General features: G+C 32.3%; 1 protein-coding gene across 1 annotated transcript in view; it reads left to right on the top strand.

The window, feature by feature from the left end:
- LOC118200499 (uncharacterized) overlaps positions 1-20,273 on the top strand; it is a 151,387-nt gene that overhangs the window by 124,479 nt on the left and 6,635 nt on the right. The window contains exon 11 of the mRNA XM_085807325.1: positions 9,578-9,632. Coding sequence (XP_085663451.1) covers positions 9,578-9,632 — 55 coding nt within the window. The remainder of the gene's footprint in view (positions 1-9,577; positions 9,633-20,273) is intronic.

The raw sequence follows: 20,273 nt of genomic DNA, 5'->3' as shown, positions 1-20,273 counted from the left end.
ATCTCAGATAATATGTTCCTTTGTGTTTATTGTTACATACCCATTTCTTAATTTTTTGCATGTTTGAATTTTAGAATTTTATTTTCTGGCTGCACTTAATTTACTCATTATGAAATTAAGATAAAACTTCATAAGTATTTTATTAAAAAAAATGTTTTTTAATGTAGGTGGTAAAAAAGTAAATTTATAATGCATATTATTTTATCGATTGTTGGAAAATGCATGTTTTTAAATAATTGTCTTAGAAATCTGGTTAAAATTAAATGTTGCAATTATTTTGGAACTTGTTCCTGGTGCCCCAAGCAAGATGTGTAATACTAAGTTGCTACAAAAATGTAATTCACCTCTATTGGGCACACATTTTTATACTGAAGGAAATTTTTAATATCTACAATGGTATAGAAATATTGCTTTGACCAGTTCTGCTCAAATTCCATCAAAACACAGTTCAGGAATAAATAATATAAATTAATATTATTTTGCACTTGCTCAGTGATTTTGCATTTTTTTCATATATTTTAATATAAGAGCTAAAAATTGTAGAGTACCCTTAACCTCTACTTTCAGAACCTATAACTTCGTCACCCCCTCTAGCTTTCCCGCACTATTGTATTATTTTAATACTGAAAAAACTACACCTACTGCTGTAAGTTGGAATGCAGAAACTTGTGGAAAAAGCAAGTTCAGTGTTTCTAAATGACAACAAACACTTTAATACCTTATTACTTATTTCTGCCTGTTCTTTTCTGTTTTATATCTAAAGAGGAGAAATATGCTCTTTTTCGAAGATGGCCTTCAAGAATGAATTAGTTAAATTAGAATTTTTTCCCCTGAAAAATATTCTTTAAAATTATTAAAAGTTTCTTCTCTTGTGCATCTTTTTGTGTTAGGATATTATAATAAGAGATTTTTCTAAAATTTTTACCATTTACGTACGTTGCAGTAAAAAAAAAGATCAAAAGATTTCACACATCAATGTTCTTATCAAACTGTATAGAAGGAAAATGAATTATTTGTTATTCTCTTAATTACTGTTGCTTCAGTATCATATAGCATTTTCAAGATTTTCTGAGAAATTTCATTGTTTGACAAGAGCATGCTCTTACTTTTTAGAACGTATTCTTCTTCAGACATACATTGAACAACATCTTCTATACATTGAGCTATCGGATTTCTAGCAATGATGTGATTTTCTAACTTTTGACAATACAATATTTTATTCTATAGGATGCTTCAGTGGTATTTTCATTGCTTGTGTAAGGTGGTAGTAGATAATATCTCACATTAAGACCTATAGACAGTTGTTGAAAAAAATTTCCTTATTCTTTGGAATTGGGTTGCTTAATTTCTGAATAATGCAACAGTAAAGTTAAGTTTCATACTTTCATTTAATAAAAATCTTCCCATTACTTACACAAGGAAGATTGGGGCTGTCCTTGTCTCTTAAGATTGAAAATTCATACTTTAAATGTTCCAAAAACTGCTTCTTCCCAGCCTTCTAATGGTAGACCTGTCAATTCCTTTTAAATGCTTATTGCAGATGCCAAATGAGAGTTATTGTGAAAATTTTTTTTACACTTATCCATTATTATATAATTAACACTTTCTGTATAACAACTCTAAATGGGGGGGACTTAATTTAAAACATCAAACTTGAATTGGCTTGTATGTTAACAGTTAAAGAAAAATTAGTGTGTAGTTTACTTTATGATTCATTCATTGCTGAAAATATGATAACTGCCAATTTTTTTATGTGATAAATAGTTCAGAATGGGAAACTTGATAATTACGTGTAAATACGTAAGGAATTAAGCAATATAATTTGATGCAGGTAGGGCAGGATATAACTAATTTCAACACTTTTTGTACACTCATCAATCAAGAATGTTCATAATCGAAAATCATAGCAACTTCTTTCCCTTTTTTTCAGTAGGAAATTTAAACTCTAAATATATTGCCCTTAATAATACTTCTTTCTGTCATTATTAATAACTGAAACTTGGGAACCATTGCACTAGCTCTTTTACTATAGGTTTGAATATAACTACAGTCTTATTATTTGATTTTAAGACATCTATTTCCTTGCATAGTAAATCTTCGTAATGTGCATTTATTTAAAGTGTAACACATCTTATATTTTGATCTTTCAGTGGCTTCAGATGAATTTTTTTCCTTTTTACCCTTTTTAAAACTTGGGGGCTATAATTCCCAAAACAAGATTTTGTGTATCACTATGCTTGTCGACTCACCTTTCAAATTGTTATCATCAAATGTTATTGTCGTGTATTATTTTTAAAGAAATTAAATAATGAAGAATCTGCATGTATGTATGTTGCATTGTGAAAAAGCAATGGTACCTAGAGCAATCAAATTTTGAATGGTGTAGTTCTCCACCCTAACGCGTCGAATATGTCTTATTATTTATTTCAGATTTTATAAAATTTAATCAATTTTTGGTTAAAAAACTCAACAATTTGAGAGTAGCACTGTTCAGAATAAAACATTTACCGTATTTACGCGAATCTAATGCGCATCGTTATTGGCCAAATGTAGTACTCAAAATTGGGGTGCGCATTAGATTCAATGGCGCATTAGATTCGAGTGCAAAGTTCGCCGATGACGTCAACCGAATTTAAATTGTAACAATGGATTACTGTATTTCTCGACTACATTTACCGTTACATTTATCGTTGACACATTACTGCATAGAGGATACAAACTGCAGAGTACGTAGTCACGAAATGGAGAACAAGCTGAGAAGAATGTCATATGACGCTACTTTCAAACGTAAAGTAATTCTTTATCCTGAAAGAAATGGCAATAGAAAGGCTGGGAGAGAGTTAAACGTAGCTGAGAGCAATGTTCGCTTGTGGCGGCAACAGATATTGGCACTGTTTGCAACTAAAACTAGTAGAAAGAAATTCACTGGCCCTCGCAAAGGAAGACACCCTAAAATTGAAGGAAAAGTTTTGGAATTTGTACGTGAAAGGAGGAAGAATGGACAACCTGTGACTAGCGACACTATAAGAAATAAAGCAAAAGAGGAGGCTGAAGTTCTTGGAATACCGAAACGAGAGTTTAAAGCTAGCCGTCGATGGGTGGATCGGTTTATGAAGCGGATGGGCTTATTTCTAAGACGGCGTACAACAATATGCCAAAAGCTTCCTGCAGATTTTGAGGGAAAACTATGCATTTTAGTGGTATCTGATCACACTTCGGAAGGAAAAGAATTTTTCAATGGGGCAAATTGGCAACGCTGACGAGACGCCAATTTGGTTGTTTGATATGCCTCGTAACTACACCATTACGGAGAAGGGGACTAAAAAAGTTATCATCAAAATAATGAATAAAGACGTTTACTATTAATCACTGATTGTAGAAACTGTTAGCTAGATAGAAATGTTACCATTTATTTCATGTTCATACTTTACGATATGTACCGTATATACGGTAGTGGTAATTAACAATGATTGTTTCACATAACAATAGCCCACTAATAGGTTAATTCTATGTTCTGTTACTTTATGTATAAATCCATTGTTGTATAAAATATGGTATCTAAATTTAAATAAAATTATCATACCATTGATTGATAGTTTATATACAAATCCATTGTTGTATAAATTAAGATTCAATAAATTCCTCATACCATTGATGTGTATTACATTCGCCGACAAACAATTTTTTTATTATTTAAAGTTTTAAAATGGGGATGCGCATTAGATTCGCATAAATACGGTATATCTCTAATGCACAAAACTGTTGCCATTCAGAAAAATGTAGGATATTTATCTTCGAGTGTAAATTAGCAAGCTCGTCTCTCTGAAAGCATTTTGTTGCTATTGCTGGGAATAAAATACTTTTATATTCCATATGCCAGCATGTTGCCATTCAATAAAGCCTAGGATAACTTAATTTAACCTGAAAAGTTAATGAGTAATAAACAAAGTGATGGTCAAAGAATAAACACAGTTCTTAAAAATATATTTTCTGATTTCTTAATGTTATTGATTGAAATAAAGATGTTTTAAAATAATAAGATGACTAATTAGAAATATTAAATATTTTTGTGAAACTGCACTAGCTGTACTCATTGAAATCATTATATAATGTTCCTCTCCTCCACCCTTTTTTTCAATCCTTTCGACCCGACTTTTGTGTGATTAAAATTTAACTATGAAAAGTAGTTTAAATTAATGTTGATATACTAAAAGAAATGTAATATGAGTTTAAAGTTTTTAACTTTTCCTGTTTCCTGGAAATCTCCTGGGACAGTATGTTCTAATCGTATTGTCAGCTGGGAGTATTTGTCCCAATTGTCTAGGATATTACCCTTTCTCAGAAAACAAAACTAACATTTGTGGTAATATATAATGTGAATATTACAAAAGGTAAACTCTGCCACATGCACCAGTTCATATGCAACACAAATTTTCATAGATGTTTATAAACATAAACATAATATATCAGCATGTAGTAATTTGATCACTGATGGGACATATTAACTGTTCAATACGATTGGGGCAATATATCCCACAAAAAGAATTTTACTCAAAGTTTCTTAAATCTGACCATAAAAAAGTTAAATTACTTCTTATAAGAACTGTTTCATTCTAAGCATGCCTTGGATATAATTGCATTTACTGTAAATTTTTTAAAAAAATAGACAAACTGAAATTTAAGTAATTGGCATGCCCAAAAACATAAGAGTGCTATTTGTAATTTAAAAGTGTTGCCAGGTTTCTTTAGCCATTTATTTGTACCCTATTTCCTTAGAAACACTGCAAATGTAAAAACCCATTTAAAAGGGAGTTTTAGTTACCCAATAGGCCATGAAATCTAATCTCTGAGATGTATGTGCCCATTAGGACTGAAAGGCATAATACTGTAGGCAGTTGACTGCACGAGCTAGTTTTTAAAGAAATTAAAAATATGTGTGGCAACCTCAAACATTCTTTTGGGAATCGAAAGATTTGCGGTTATTAAATATTTTGCAATTTAGTGGTTGAGTAGGATTTTATGTGGTGTAAGTGCAACGCATGTGATATTTAATAAATAAAGTTAATGAAAAAAAAAAAAAAGGTTTGTAAGCCATCTTACTAAGAAAACTGAGCATTGATATAATGAACTGAGAAAAGACAAGTGGAGGGGGAAATAGAAAAATGTATGCCAACACTTAACACTGCATTGGAAATTATAAACATAAGCTGCTATTCTGCTTTTAAATATTTACGATTTTGCTGTTGAATTGTATGAGGTGCAAGTACAAAGAAAAAATGAGTTATCAGGGGTGAATATGAGAGCAGACTAGTGGACTAAGCTCAGCAAGAGCATAAAAAAAGCCTTAACAAACCCTTTTGGGCAACCAATTAAAATCTGAAACATTTCAGATTTTTTTTAATTATTAATTCATTTTGTTATTTTATTTATTTATTTATTTTTATGGGGCTCTTCCCCTTCTCTCTGACTTATTTTTCTTGCTTCTGTACATTCTGTAGCTCCCCCTTTAGAAAAAAAGATTTATGCAATAATTTGCATCACCAAGTTGTGCATATCAAAATCAATAGTAGTAATTACGTTTGTTCATTAAAAAAGAAAAAGGTACCAAGATGCATATGAATTTTAGCTGTTTAATAAAAGTGAATGTATACAATGTACGTCCAGAAAGTAAGTTCCGTTTGGTAATAAAAGTAAATTGTGTATAGCTACAGAAAAGTTATTTATTGCACAAAATTCAACAACTCTTAAACTACTTTTCCACATAACTGCCGAAATATTGCAGGCATTTGTCATAGCGTGGCACAAGTTTTTGTATACCTTCTACATAGAAATTTGCCGCCTGTGTCTTCAACCAGTTGGAAACAGTTTCTTTCAGCTCGCCGTCATTGTTCAAGTGTTGACCGCCAAGGAAAGGCTCAAGATGTAAGAACAGATGAAAGTCGCTAGGAGCGAGGTCAGGGCTGTACGGAGGAGGGTCAAACACGTCCCAGCCAAATCCCTATAGGAGGTTTTTCATCACATTTGCAGTGTGTGATCGTGCATTGTCGTGAAGAAAAACACCACCTTTTGACAGCAATCCTCGGTGCTTATTCTGTATTGCGCGGCGCAATTTCCGAAGTGTCTCGCAATAAGCATCTGCTCTGATTGTTTGACCACGTGGTAAGAAATCAATGAGTAAGATGCCTTTCCAGTCCCAGAACACTGTGCACATTTTTCGAGGTGTCAAGATTTGCTTCGGCTTAACCTTTGCCGGGGATGAAGTGTGCCTCCATTCCATTGATTGCCGCTTACTTTCTTCAGGGCTGTTGTAAGAAACCCAAGTTTCATCTCCTGTGACTATCTGTGTCAGAAATTCTTCACTGCTTTCAGCATAACGGGTCAAAAACTGAAGTGCACTACCCATCCGTTTTGTTTTGTGTTGCTCAGTAAGAATCTTTGGTACCCAACGTGAGCAAAGTTTACGAAATTTCAGTTTTTCGACGCCCACTTCATTCTTTATCATGCACATCACTACGTCCGTCATTGAACTTTCGAACTCATCTTCTCACCATTGAATCACTTGTCACTTTTGGTCCGTAAGCATCGCAAATTTGCCGATAAATTTCACTAGGTTTTACTTTCCTCGCATTCAGAAAACGAATCACAGATCTGATTTCACAAGCGGCGGAATTTTCAATCAACACCGACATTGTAAACAAGCACAACAAAGCGTACGTGACTGACAGCAATCTCCAAATGGCGCGAGTTTCTTCTTCTTGATACAGAGCGTCTACTACGCATGTGTGGAACTGCGATCACAGAGCTGCAGCGGAGATAAATTGAAACAGAACTTACTTTCTGGACGTGCCTCGTATATGTATAATATTTAGCTTGATATAAAACATTACATTAAACTAAAATGCATAAAGTTGTAATTGCTTCTTTTAAAAATGCTAAAGATTCTTATCAATTTATCTTTAATTTTTATTATTATTATTATTATTTTAATAGCTTTTAAATTTATAAGTCAGTATTTAGTTTGTGATCTAGTTTATTATTTTTCATAAAATATTTTATTATTTTTCATAAAATATATCAGTTGTGTATGATATCATTAAATGTTTATATATATATTCACATCTTCTGAATAGCCAAATTAGATAAAAAAATAACTGAATAAAAGTCTATCCATTAAATTACCTTTTGGGGGGGATGTAAGTTTACCTTTTTACTTCTTTTTAATTTCAAACATTGAAGTATGTATAAGTATCATGAATTCATAATTTGTACTCGCTTGATAAATGAAATAATGAAAATGTTTGGTAAATGAAAAGGAGTCTGAATACTGATGATTAATTTTAGATGAATCTAAAGTTGTATCTATATATATGTATATATATATATGTGTGTGTGTGTATATACTAAATAGTAAACACATTGGAAGTGATTATAGCAAATTTATAGCACGTTGAGCAGAATTGAATGCATGTAAGCTAGAAATGAACTATGTATAATTGAAAAGTGTATTATTTGAAAATGTCATGTTTGATGCAATACATACAACAGTTTTAGTAACTTTGATCATGGATGGGTTGTTAGTGCAAGACTGGAAGGTCATTATTCCTCTGAGGGAGAAGCAATCCTACAACTGTCAAGGTTGTTTTGCAAATATAAGATATACCATCAGTAGTTCCATCATTATAAGCAAACAGTGGTTCCCTTTATGCCACTCATGGCTGAACCTGGTTTCAGCTGTTATATGCAAGTTTTATGTTGGAGATCCAAGTAATCTGAGTTATAATATACCTTCAGATGATAGTGAAGCCAATATTATGATACCATATTCTCGATTGTATAAACCACACCCTTAATTTTTACCTCTAATTTTGGGGAGAAAAAATTTCATGAGGATTAGTTGCAGATAGCCTGTCTACCATATATAATATCTTTTCATTTTGGAGGTGTGAAAGCAGCTAGAATGGAAACAGTATTTACCACACACTAAGACAGAATTTTTATTATCAGTCAAAAAGAAACGTCTTCATATTTAGCATCTCTTCATTCACTATCACTGCCAGTACCATTAGAATCAGGCAATTTAAACTTGCATCATAGTTAAATGCAGTGCATTTGCGTGGAATTTTCCTTCAAACAACTTGCAACCACAACTAAATGTCTGCAATTTTATGTGACATTAACCTAGCAACATTGGATTTTATAGTCAGTTGTTAAATGTGTGCTGCTGTGTTGCCACAGCAGTTATTTGTATGTACCTTTTTCTAGTTATTCGCAAACTTGCAATTTAAACTGTGCATCATGGTTAAATCGTTTGCCTGGCATTTTCCTTCAAACAACTTGCAACCACAACTAAACTTGTACAATTTTATGCGAAGTTAACCCAGTAACATTGGATTTTACATTCAGTTGTTAAATATATGCTGCTGTGTTGGCATAGCAGTTATTTGTATGTACCTGTTTCTAGTTATTCTCTTGTATAAGCCACACTCCTGATTTTCATCTGCTTTCTTATATAAAGTGCAGCTTATATATGTGAGAAAATGGCATTTATCTGTGTTATTGTTTACTGCATATTAACAGATATTTTGTCTTGTAAATTACTAGGAATTTCGAAACTGAATCTGTGAAGTGATGCTGACACATGTTTTCAGATAAATCCTACTTCATACTGGTTAATTCCAAGAGGGAATTCAGAAGTGACATTAATCCATTCTGCTAGTTTTAGGCTATTGATAAATCCTTTTAAGTTGCTCCTACTCAAGGTAGTTGTATGAGGGCATGGAAAGGCTTCTCATAAGATTTGTGAAGTCATTATTATCTTTGGAAGGGTATTTAAACAACATATGTTCCTAAATGCTCTGACTATGAATTCAGTCAATGACTTCTAAAAATTCTCAGGGCTTCAGCTGTATTTTAATTTTTTATGAGTAATAAACTAGCTGTAGTTTTTATCTACATATATAATATTAATTAAGCAATATTTTGTAACTTACTTTATTGAAAAGGTCTAAAAAATTAATCAAATAATTTAAATGTTGTGGAATATAATTTTTAAAAATATGGCTTTGTTTTTAAATAAATCTTGGGGGGGGGACAATTCTCTACAAGTAGATTATTTGGGTTGGAATCATCAAAAAGAGTGAAGAGGTCACAAAATTTTCACCTGACCAAAAGGGAGCATAAGGATAAGAATGGCCTATATTCATAATTGAAATATATGGCGTTAAAAATTCTTGAAGATGGTATATTTTTGTTTACCTCTACCCATAATATTTTACTTCGAATTGAGCAGTACATTAGATTTGTATATCCAGAAGTGATGTCTAGAGTGGAGTTTAATTTTTATACCCAAAAGTGATGCCTGGTCTGGACTTAGGGATGATGTTGTAACAATTTTAGTTTTTGAAATTTCTTTGGCAAATTTTTCAGTGCTTGGTGAAGTTCATAACGGGCATACTGTCATTCATTCTGAAGAAAAATAGACATTATGCAGGAAATTTATATTTTTATTATTATTAATATGTGTTTGTATTGTGTAATCTGTATATTTGCATGTGTATGAATCTGTATATTTCCCTAGAAGTCTGATGAAGCTGATGATGATGAAGATGTAGAAGTTGATGTTATAATGCGAGGTAAATGGCTTTTTACTTTACTCTTAGATGCCTTTTCTTTAGTGCTTTGTAAATGAAACTATTATTTTCACATCTGTATACATAAAATATTGCTATAAGAAAAGTAGTGCCTTTATTGAGCAAAATTTTTGTGATTATTTTTTAATATTATCAAAGATTTCACAAATTTAAAATTAGTCAAAAGCAATTTTAGACTGGCTGTCAGATTTTGAAGAAAATTCTGTCATTTTAAAGAGTGGTAAGACAAATTTTGTTTATTCAGGAACAGAAAAAATTTGGTTCCTCAAGAAAGTAAGTGGTCACTCTCAAAATCTGCATCATTCTAAAATTTTTTTTTACTCAATTTTAAATTTTATATTGGCATGTTTCTCTTCTGATGAAATCTGAAAATTTTGGGTTTTTCCATATATTTTTTTTATTTCATTTTGATTGTTGTTAGATTATTTTTATACTACTATCCATTAGAAATACTGCAAAAGTGCACCGCATAGTAATCCTGTTCCAAAACCTAAATCAAAATTTCGAGTTTTGCTTTACATTAGGTCTTGCTACACTTCTGGAATAAGAGAAGTCATTTCCTGAAGTTACATAAAGATGTCCTCTGTTGGCTGGTCAGATGCTGAAATAGTTTTAGTGCTGAATAATCCGTTTAAAAAAAGGGGGGATATTTAATGAGAAAATCTAATTACACTTTGTACTGTATGTTTGTTCCCAGACTCATAAAATTCTCCCTACCTATTGCATGAATTATACTTCTTTTCCTGTGATAAAATTATTATACTATGAATAAGTGAATTATATCTAAGAATATATCATATCTAAATAGTCAGTGTTTTGAGCTCAGGTTTTCCCAATTTTAAATTTCATATCAATCATTGTTTTCGTAGTCTGTTGTTAAGCAAAATCATGAATTTGCAAAATGTAATTATAGAAGGCTAAATTTTTGTCATGTTGTGCCCACAAGTGGCTGCGTGGTTAAGACTGCTGAATTCTAGTAGTTCAATCTGGCTTGGGTTCAGCTCCAGGCAAAGGTTCAACCAGGTGGGCTGTATGGTTAGTTTTCATAGTTTTCCCAATGTGTAATAAGAATACAAGCCAATTTCCATGAGAAAGTCCTCCACTAAGGCGTCTTTTTTCTTAGACAGATAGCCCTCGTGGCTTTTCTATATTTGAATAACTATTTGAAATCAGGTGTTCACAAGATGGCTTCTCAAGATAATAAATAGTGAATAACTGGGAAGAGAGATTGTTATTCAAAACTTAAAAAAACCAAAGTGTAGAATTATGTTTCTCTCAGCTTGAATGCAGTTTATTTGAAAAAGGAAATAAATATTTGTATGGGAAAAACTTCGTCATTTTCTAAATTTATTGAATATATATATAGAGAGAGAGAGAGAGAGAGAAAGTAAGAAATTTAGAACCTACTGTAACATGAATAAAACTTACTCAGATGATGAAGTAGTAATCCCTTTGTGAAAAATAGTAAACACAACCAACTGAAGAAAATTCCAAATTAGATTAAAACAAATTAAAATGTAGAAATTGTTAGCAAATATATTACATAAATTCAGTGAAAAAGTCTAATTTTATTCTTTTACTTCATTTGACATTAAATTTACCTTGCGTCAAGGAGGGCTTCAAAATTTTCGGATGAACTGTTATTAATTAAAAAACTTCAGAATTGTTCATTTGGTAATTTTGAATACATAAACACAAGGGTTTTCACTAGAAGAGGAATTTAACTGAGTCATGTATCCTCTTCTTTATTTTCAGGTTTTTACAGTTTTTAAGTTTTAATTTCGCTTTTCTTTAATTCTTATTTTGTATATTTATGCAATATTTTGAAATTTATTGGTATTGAATTTAACTTTTGGGGGTCTTTGTGTAAAATAGGTTCTAAATTTCTTACCTTTTGTCTGTACTAATCGATTTTCAGGAGCATATTGTGTGAAAATACTTTGAATAATTGTGTTTTTAAATAAAAATTTTATGAAGATGAAAAACTATATAACTTTGAATTATACATTAAATTAGCTATAGCCCCTTAATTCTCTTTTTAATTTGAGAATTTCTCCTTCCCCCTTCTATTCTAAAAAGCAAAACTGCATTATATCCGAAAATTAATTCAGCATAATGTCATCTTAAATCTTCTGTATAGCTATTTCCTTTTAAGCTGATTAACTTAAAAGGAAACTTTTACTATACCACTGCAATCCAACTACAACACTCTATGTTCTTGCTGATACTTAATTAACCCACATCTGTTTGCCGCTCTGCAGTATCTTTTATTGTTCAAAATGTAATACTTCATTGCTTTCAAAATTATGAGGTGCATATTACATCCATAACCCTGTGTGAGACAAATAGTGTGTCCTCAGAATTGGTTTATCCAATAATAAAATTATGTTGAATTTGGCTATGTCTGTCTGCCACTCCATTACAGCTATTCTAGAGTCATGACATTAGAATGGTCTGTCAGTGCATTACAAATTACAGCTGTTCCTAAGTCATCACTGCACACACACACACACACACACACACATATATATATATATATATATATATATATATAGTACACAAAATGGTGCTCCACATTATGAACTACATTTGAACTTTGTATAACTTCAGCAATGAGCAGAAAAGCAAGCAGGTAAATATTTTCTTAACCACTGAATAGTTTTGCCGAACCTACGTTTGGGTGTCGCGAAAGGGGGCCCCGCTCATTTGCCCATACACACCGCTCGAGCAGCATTTTCCTACACCAATTCTCTGATTCCCCCCCCCTCTCTCTCTTTTTTTTTTTTAACATTTTAGTGTTTCTAATAAATGTCTATAGTAGTCCAGGGAAGACTGGATTTTAAAACCAGTTCAAGGATAGATTTTACTGCTTTTCATTTGGGTCTGCATGTTGCTTGAAAAGGAGTGATAGCAGGAAATGTATTAGAAAAGAAACCAGATATTTTTTACCCTATTTTGATATAGAACTCTGTGTATCTTTGTGTTTTAAAATATATCACATCAAAGCTGAGTTTTGAAAAGAATGTTCCCTCCCCAACATATATCTCCTGTAAAATGTTTCCATTTCTGCACCTTCATCAGGAAAAGCCAACTTTAAGTAAAAATGCCTTAAATTAATATATGCTGCTCTTGAAACAGATTTGATGCTGATTTGAATTCATGTCATTGATTTGAATACAAAATTGTATATGAAAAATATGCTTATTTTTGGTCACAGTATGGCAGAAAAATGAAACTGGTAAGTGGTTAATATTATATACTAGCACTAAAAATCATAATTAAAATTACTGTAGAATCCAGCATATCTGAGTTGGTTAGCCATTTTGGCTAACAAGTTATTTGAACACTTGTAAGAGAAATTTAACTTTTTTTCACTTGGAAACATTCTGTTTAACTTGCATTTAGTTTAGTATTTAACTTGTACTTAGCATGTATTCTAGTTAGCAGTAATTAATAAATTATGGAGAATGGCATAATTAAACTTGCTCTTGCAGAAGTTGTTGAATTGTATTTCTTTAAATAATTGTTTTAAAAATTTGTTTATCAACGAATTTTGTGTAGTTAATACACTCATCTCTTTAAACAAATACCTTATGACTCAGTATACACCACAATGCATTTGAAAACTGCATGTATTAAAAGAGGAAATACAGTATAGCACAGTTAATACATCTTTCAGTTGGCTATTCAAAAAGAAAGATGCATAATCATCAGTTTGAATTAGGAGAAGATGCACATATTGTGTGCACAATTTTCCATTGCTTTATATATAGTTTTATTCTCCATTACTTGATGTATCATTATGTTTTATCATCTTACTTTAAGTGTGTTAAAATATTATCCATATTTCAGAATAAGTTTAAATATTTAATTTTTTAAACTGCAAGAATCAAATAATATAGCTCCCCAAAAAATCAATTTTATCGAAAAAATATTTTTTTTTAGTGATATATTGTTGATTTTCTTAGGCATTCTGCAAGTATATCTGCTCTCATACACATGTTTATATTCACTGTGTATCATAAAAACTTCTGAAACATCCTTCCCCCTTTTTTTTTTTTTTTTTTTTTTTAGCATTCGTATGAGTAGAAGTATTGCCTTCCGTTTCATCAATGTTTGCTTAGCATAAAATAGTGAAACTTTAGCTAAAGGTTTTCAGAAGCTAGGCATTTTGAAAACTGGAGATGAAAAGAAGAGACTAGTTTCATCAACATTGAAAAGGTTTTTTAGCTGATATTCATAATACTTCCTTGGATAAATTCTTGAATCTTCTACAAATCTATCTGCGACATCTCTGGCATCTTTGTTTATGATGTGATATAACATTTATTAAATTTATACAGCCGTCAGTAAAAAAAATGTAGTCACTTTACACATTTACCCGATATGTTATTTCATTTGTTGATATAGGTTGGAATACTTGACATATTCCACTGAGTGAAAACTTTAGCAAAATGTGAGTGAACACCAGATATTTCACCTTAAACACCTCTTAGAAGCGGATTTTATGATAATTGTTGTTCTTTCTTGTAATTTCCATCTTTCAGATATAGCTGTTTTCAATGTTGGCAGAACAATATTCAGTATTTTTATAGTTCCATAAATTTTGTATTCTTATCAAATTCTCTTGAAATTTCAGTTGTATCTTTCTGGGAGACCACTATTAATTTTCTAGACATTTTTGTTGCAAATTTAAATTTTAAATAAAGCTCAGAGGACAAATAATTGAGTTAAAACCTGTTTATTAAATGAGGCATCCCCAAACCCAATCATAGAAACATCTCCCAGACTTTTCTGGTCAACAGAATACAGCATTTAATCTATCCCAGTTAGTGATCCAACCTTAAAATCTAGTACAAATAATCTAAATCATATAATGTTGTCAGTTTTTAAGACAGTTATTGCCATATTAAAGATCATATTTTTTAAATTTTTCTGAAACAGTATGAGGAAAATATCTATTTGAAGCATTCTTTAAAAAAGAATTGATACAAATATTTATATTTTTACTGAAAGATGGGATATTACTAAAATTGTCAAACTTTTAAAACTTAGTTTATCTTGTTTCATACTTAATTTTTGAAAATATGCGCTACAAGTATATCATGCATGGAATTTTTGATTTAATAATGAAAAAGGAGAAATCAATCCAAATATAGTCAAGTTTCAATAGGCTCAAACTAAAAGACAGATCCCTCAAAAAAAATATGAAAAAATCAATTTTTATTATCAATTTCAAGTAGTTTCAATATTTAATTTGACTTTATAGTTTTGTTGTACAGTAAAGGCCCGTTTCCACTGCTGTGTATGCGTTTCTCCAATCAGCGAGCGAATTCACTTTGATTGACATCTGCAATCCGGTCGGTGTGCGGTGACGGATGACATATGGATGGAGTTCAACAATGTTCAACTTCTTGTTCTTGTACGGATGCCGTAGGCGTGTCTTCAATTGACGCAATGCGTTCGTACGTAGTAGTGGAAACGAGCCTTAAGACCCCGCTTAATGCAGAGTATACGTTCCATCAAAGTAGAGCGTAATATGAAACATTGTTAAACAAGGTTATCTCATCATGTAAATAATGTGGTTAGGGGAAGATGGGTACAAAATTGGGCAGGTATTTTACCATTAAATTTACTAATTATGTTTTTTTAACAATAAAACAAAAATTTATTTCTTACAAATATAGAAACATAATAAATGAATGTACATATAAAAATAAATAAAATTCGAAGTCAGTATATTTACATTTCAGATCATTCAGTCTCTTCTGTATTTCCAATTTTCTGCCTTTTTATCAAGAAGGTATCTAAAGTAATTTGCGTTTTCCTTTTTGCGCTCTGTAAGTTGTTGGTAAGTGGATAAAGCATCCATAACACCCCATCATGTCTTTGAACTCCTGTCAAAATTTGAGTCATTTTCAATAAATCGGTCCAAAATTTCAGTTATATTGGTCAAATTGGTTTTTAGAAACGCTGTTGAAAGTTCTTTTTGCTCTTCTTCAGAATCACTACTTTCAATATTTTTGTGTTTTTCTTGGTCCACTAATTCCTTGAGCTCATCATAAGAAAGACTTGCTGCCATTTCTTGCACTATTTCTTCGACATCTTCCGCATTTAACCTCATCTAAACCGGTTTGATTCGCAAATTCCACTATTTCTTCCACTGATTCGTATCAACAGAGTGTCCAGTGTCACCGCCTTTGCTTAGATCTAGCCAAATGTTCTTGCACACTTCTTTCAAACATTTTTCTGTTACCTCATTCCAGGAAAGGTTTGTTTTCTACAGAATTTGTGATATTATAGTTTTTCCAAAACTCTCTGTCTCTTATTGATTGTTTCTCTTCTCCATCTGTTTTTTCAAACATCTGTCTAAATGTTCGCCATAGGTAATAAGCCTTAAAATTTGATATAATGCCTTGATCCATTGGTTGGATTAAGGCAGTTGTGTTTGACGGCAAGAAAACCACTTCGAGTGGAATGCATGTTATTAAGTCAGATAAATTCGTTGGATGGCTTGGAGCATTATCGATTAAAAGTAGGGCTCTTGATTCAAGTTTTTTAATTTCGCAATAGTGTTTAACAGACGGGCAAAAATATTCAGTGAACCAATTCTGGGAAATTTTCATAGCTATCCATGATTTTTTATTAGACTCACAAATTACAGGTAAATTTGATTTGGACATTCCTTTCATCACTTTTGGGTTTTGGGAATGGTAAAAAAGTAGTGGTTTTAATTTGAAATCTCCGCTTGCATTACCACCCAGTAGAAGTGTTAAGTGATCTTTTGCAGCTTTAAATCCTTGTGCACGTGTTTCTTCACAGGATAAAAATGTTCGTTTTCTACCTGAATGTAATTAAAAATTCTTCTTGCTTTTTCCATTGTAATAGATTGGCTTAATGGCATATTGCGTTCAATGTAGAAAGTCGTTTTTCCATTTCCTCTATTGTATTATATCTAGAACTGGTACTTCAAATTGCAGAGCTAATTTCTTCCCTTCCACAAGATATCCAGAAAGCGTGCTCCCCAATTTTATAGAAGGAGCTGATTGTTTAAATTTTAATAATTAGCTTTTTTTAATGAAGCAATTTTTAAGGAGAGGACATTGCTGAAACAAAAATTCTATAATGGTATCACAGTTAGGCTACCAAAGAAAAGCTGGATGTTGCCTGATTTAATGAAAAAGTGGCTTTAAATTGTGTAGACCTGTCAATCAAATGCTCTTCTATGTAAGCAATCATTGCTAGTGTTAGACAGCTTCTGCAGCCATCTCATGGAAGTGAATTAAAGTCATCATTAGTGATTAAGCTGGTTAAAGACTATCTACAAAGTTTTACAAAAAATGGATATCATCAGAGTTGCCCGATTTTTTTTTTTTTTTTTTTTTTTTTAAACGAGAAAAATACAAAAGATCGTTCTTTGGATTCACTATCTTGTGGAGTTTGAATGCATAAACTCTGACTGATAAAACAGTAATAGTACAAAGCTATAAGAACATGTAATGTATTTGATGGTTCTGAAAATCATTGCATGCAGGAAGGCGAACTGAACAATGACAAATATAATAGCTTGCAAGTTGTAGCAGGCAGCTCGCACAGCATTTCTAGCAGCAGTAAATGATTTTGAGGGATAAGGAGTAGCATTGGAAAACAAGAGTAGACGAGATCCAAAATACAGGAAGTAAAGTCACACATGCCCCCTGGGTGCTGCTAAGTCAGTAACAGCTAGGGGCTATGTCTGCTCACTTTCGAAAGTTGCTTTGGTGTCACGAATCATTTACCCTAAGGGTCCTTCAATGGTGTGCAGGTGGCCTTTCACGGACTAAGTTCTCCAAATTAAAGAAGTTTGTTGTGGAGAAGAACATGGATGTTTTGATTATCCAAGAGGAAATCCATCACGGAACAAAGTATAAAGTATTATAATATTCAAAACTGTAGCTTGTATGGATTTTATAAGAAAAGACAGATAGCCAGTGGTGTATACCTGTTGCAATTAAGCAGAATATGACAATTTGTTTTAAAATTGTTAAGGAGATGAATGAACATGATTTTAAGAGGTAGTGGCTATTTCCTCTTTGGAAAGATAAAGTGCACTTTAAGACATGGAATCTACAATCCTCCAAATAACAAAAATTGAAATTTGGACGCACTGATGCTTTTGAGAAATTCTGTCGTCGTGGGTGACTTTAACACTGCTTCCCCTAACTGGGATTATGCATAGTCATGTTGGAGAAATAGTGAAGGATAATGCAGATTCAAGTGGACTGTTTATCTTATATAAGGAAAAGGATCCTAAGACATTTATGCGCTATAGTGGGAGTTCGACAAACCCAGACGTGGCTATGATTACTTCAAGTATTGCTGATAACTGTGAGAAATTTGTGCTGGGTGATCCAGGCAGGGGACAAGGAATGACTTTAGTGACCTGCACTTCAGAGGTGATGACCAATTTTTCCCACCCAAGACCTATGCGGAATTTTAAGAAAGCAAACTGGCTTGATTTTTTTAGCCCATTTGGAAAATTTTCTGATGGATAAACTCCAAGAGAAACTCAGTGGAATGCAATGTCACTTGACATGGAAATATTCCCAAATCAGCTATGCATGTCTTTAGCACAAAGCGTATGTTTGATGCACTGGAATGGAGTAAGCTGGCAGATACTAAATTCCACACATTCATTTACATAGCATAGCTGCCAACCTTCAAATCTTAAAAACTGGGAGATTTTAGGATAAAACTGGAAGGTTTCACCATTTCAGAGAAACTCCAAAGTGACTTTAATTGTATTTATAATACATGAATAAGGTTATTGAACTATTTATAATGCAATTCTGATGTAAAATATGTTAACATTTAATTAGATGTTTTGAATTTTATATTCTGTGACTAATTTAGTGTTTGTTTTTAATTTCCTATACTTTTATATGGAGAAAATCACAAGTAGTGAAGGACTGCTTTAAAATTTTTCAAAATACTTTTAAATACAATGAAAGTAAAATTAATAATTAATGTACACAGTATAGGTGTGGCTCAACTTAATAATGTAATTTTATTTTTCTTCAGTAATGAATCATATATTGCAGTAAAATAAAATTGAATACAAATGTTAAATAATTGAGCATTACTTGAATCTTCATATAAAAACCTACAAATGTTTGTAGTAGATTAAGATAACTCAGATCAAATGAAATTTGGTAAGAAAAATGTAATAAAATTAATAAAGTACAATTCAGATGAAATAAAATTTAATAAGAAAACCTATTCTATTCTGAAAATCAACAGAAGTTAAGGGCATGAAATTTGCCAAATTTAAGTCTTACTAATTCAAACAATTTAATTTATTTACTAGTAAGGCTAAAAATTGAAAACCAGCAAAGTAGGCAGCTATGTCGTTGCCAAAGAAGAATGCCTTGGAGACCCGTCCAACAAGGTCACATGCAACAGAATGAGTTTCGGAGAGGATGCCTAACTGCCTGCCAGGAAGTATAGAAGTAATGCAGTCAACTGAATAGATATTAGTATCAGAGCAATGAAACAGAAAGATGATGTCAGCAGTGATTCCAGCAGGCCACAGAAGACAACTTGCTGCATGGATTGATCCATCATGTGAATTATCGCAACCATATAAATGATATACTTTCCAACATTCAGCAGAACCTACTCATATGTCCAAGACTGATGTCACATAGAACCCTTCGATGATGAGTGAGTGGTAAAGAGTAGAATTTTGCAGGCACTTCTTTAAAATGTCTACCATTAATACAGGCTGATTGACAATTACATTTGCAATGGTGTTGTGTCCGTGCTGAGTGGATTGTAGCAGTTTCGAATGTTTTCAGTAGAATTAGATTCCTACTTGGTTCAGATGATGGCTATGTCTACGTGTGGAGGCAGCTACTCACTCCATGTCATGGAGTGACATACTTCCACCATGCATGACATTACCATGTGAGGTGCTATTGTACATAATACCCGGTCATGTTTAGTCAACTGTGAACTATCTTGAACAGTCAACATTACACTTTCAGCATCCTGTGACCTGTTGCAATACCATGCGGATAGACTTGCCTAAGGCTGTTTCTTGACATGATAATGCCTGTCTGCATGCAGGAAACAGATTTTCTCCACACTGTAGTAAATTTTAATTAAATAAAACTCTTGATTACCTGACCACTCCACCCCCATCAAACATATTCGGCGTATGGTCAGTCACTAGTTTGAGCCACTGCAAAACCCATTAATGTCTGATTGGATTGTGCAATTACGTTGAATATAGCAGCACTTTCTTCAGGACAGTACTAGACATTTGTATGCATCCCAGCCAGACTGTATTTCTGCATGCATTAACACTCAATGCAGCCGTATCCCATATTAATCTGTAAATAGTTCTGTAGCTCTATTGCTACAGTAAATGATGTTACCAATTTTCTAATCCTTCTTATATTTTCATCACTGTTTATTTGTTTGTGATAAGGGAAGAGGGGTGAGAGACCATCCAGCTATCTCAAACTGGTATGGAACATAATAGCTAGCAAGTCCCAGCATACCTAATATAGTATCTTCAGGAATGCACAGGTGTTAGTCTTACTTCAACCCATGTTCTTGACCAGTTTCATCACGATCTGT

This window comes from Stegodyphus dumicola, chromosome X1, assembly GCF_044657685.1.
Source record: "Stegodyphus dumicola isolate Sdum_Otavi_A_Nest chromosome X1, ASM4465768v1".
Taxonomy (NCBI): Eukaryota; Metazoa; Arthropoda; class Arachnida; order Araneae; family Eresidae; genus Stegodyphus; species Stegodyphus dumicola.
This window is presented reverse-complemented; position numbering and strand designations above follow the sequence as displayed.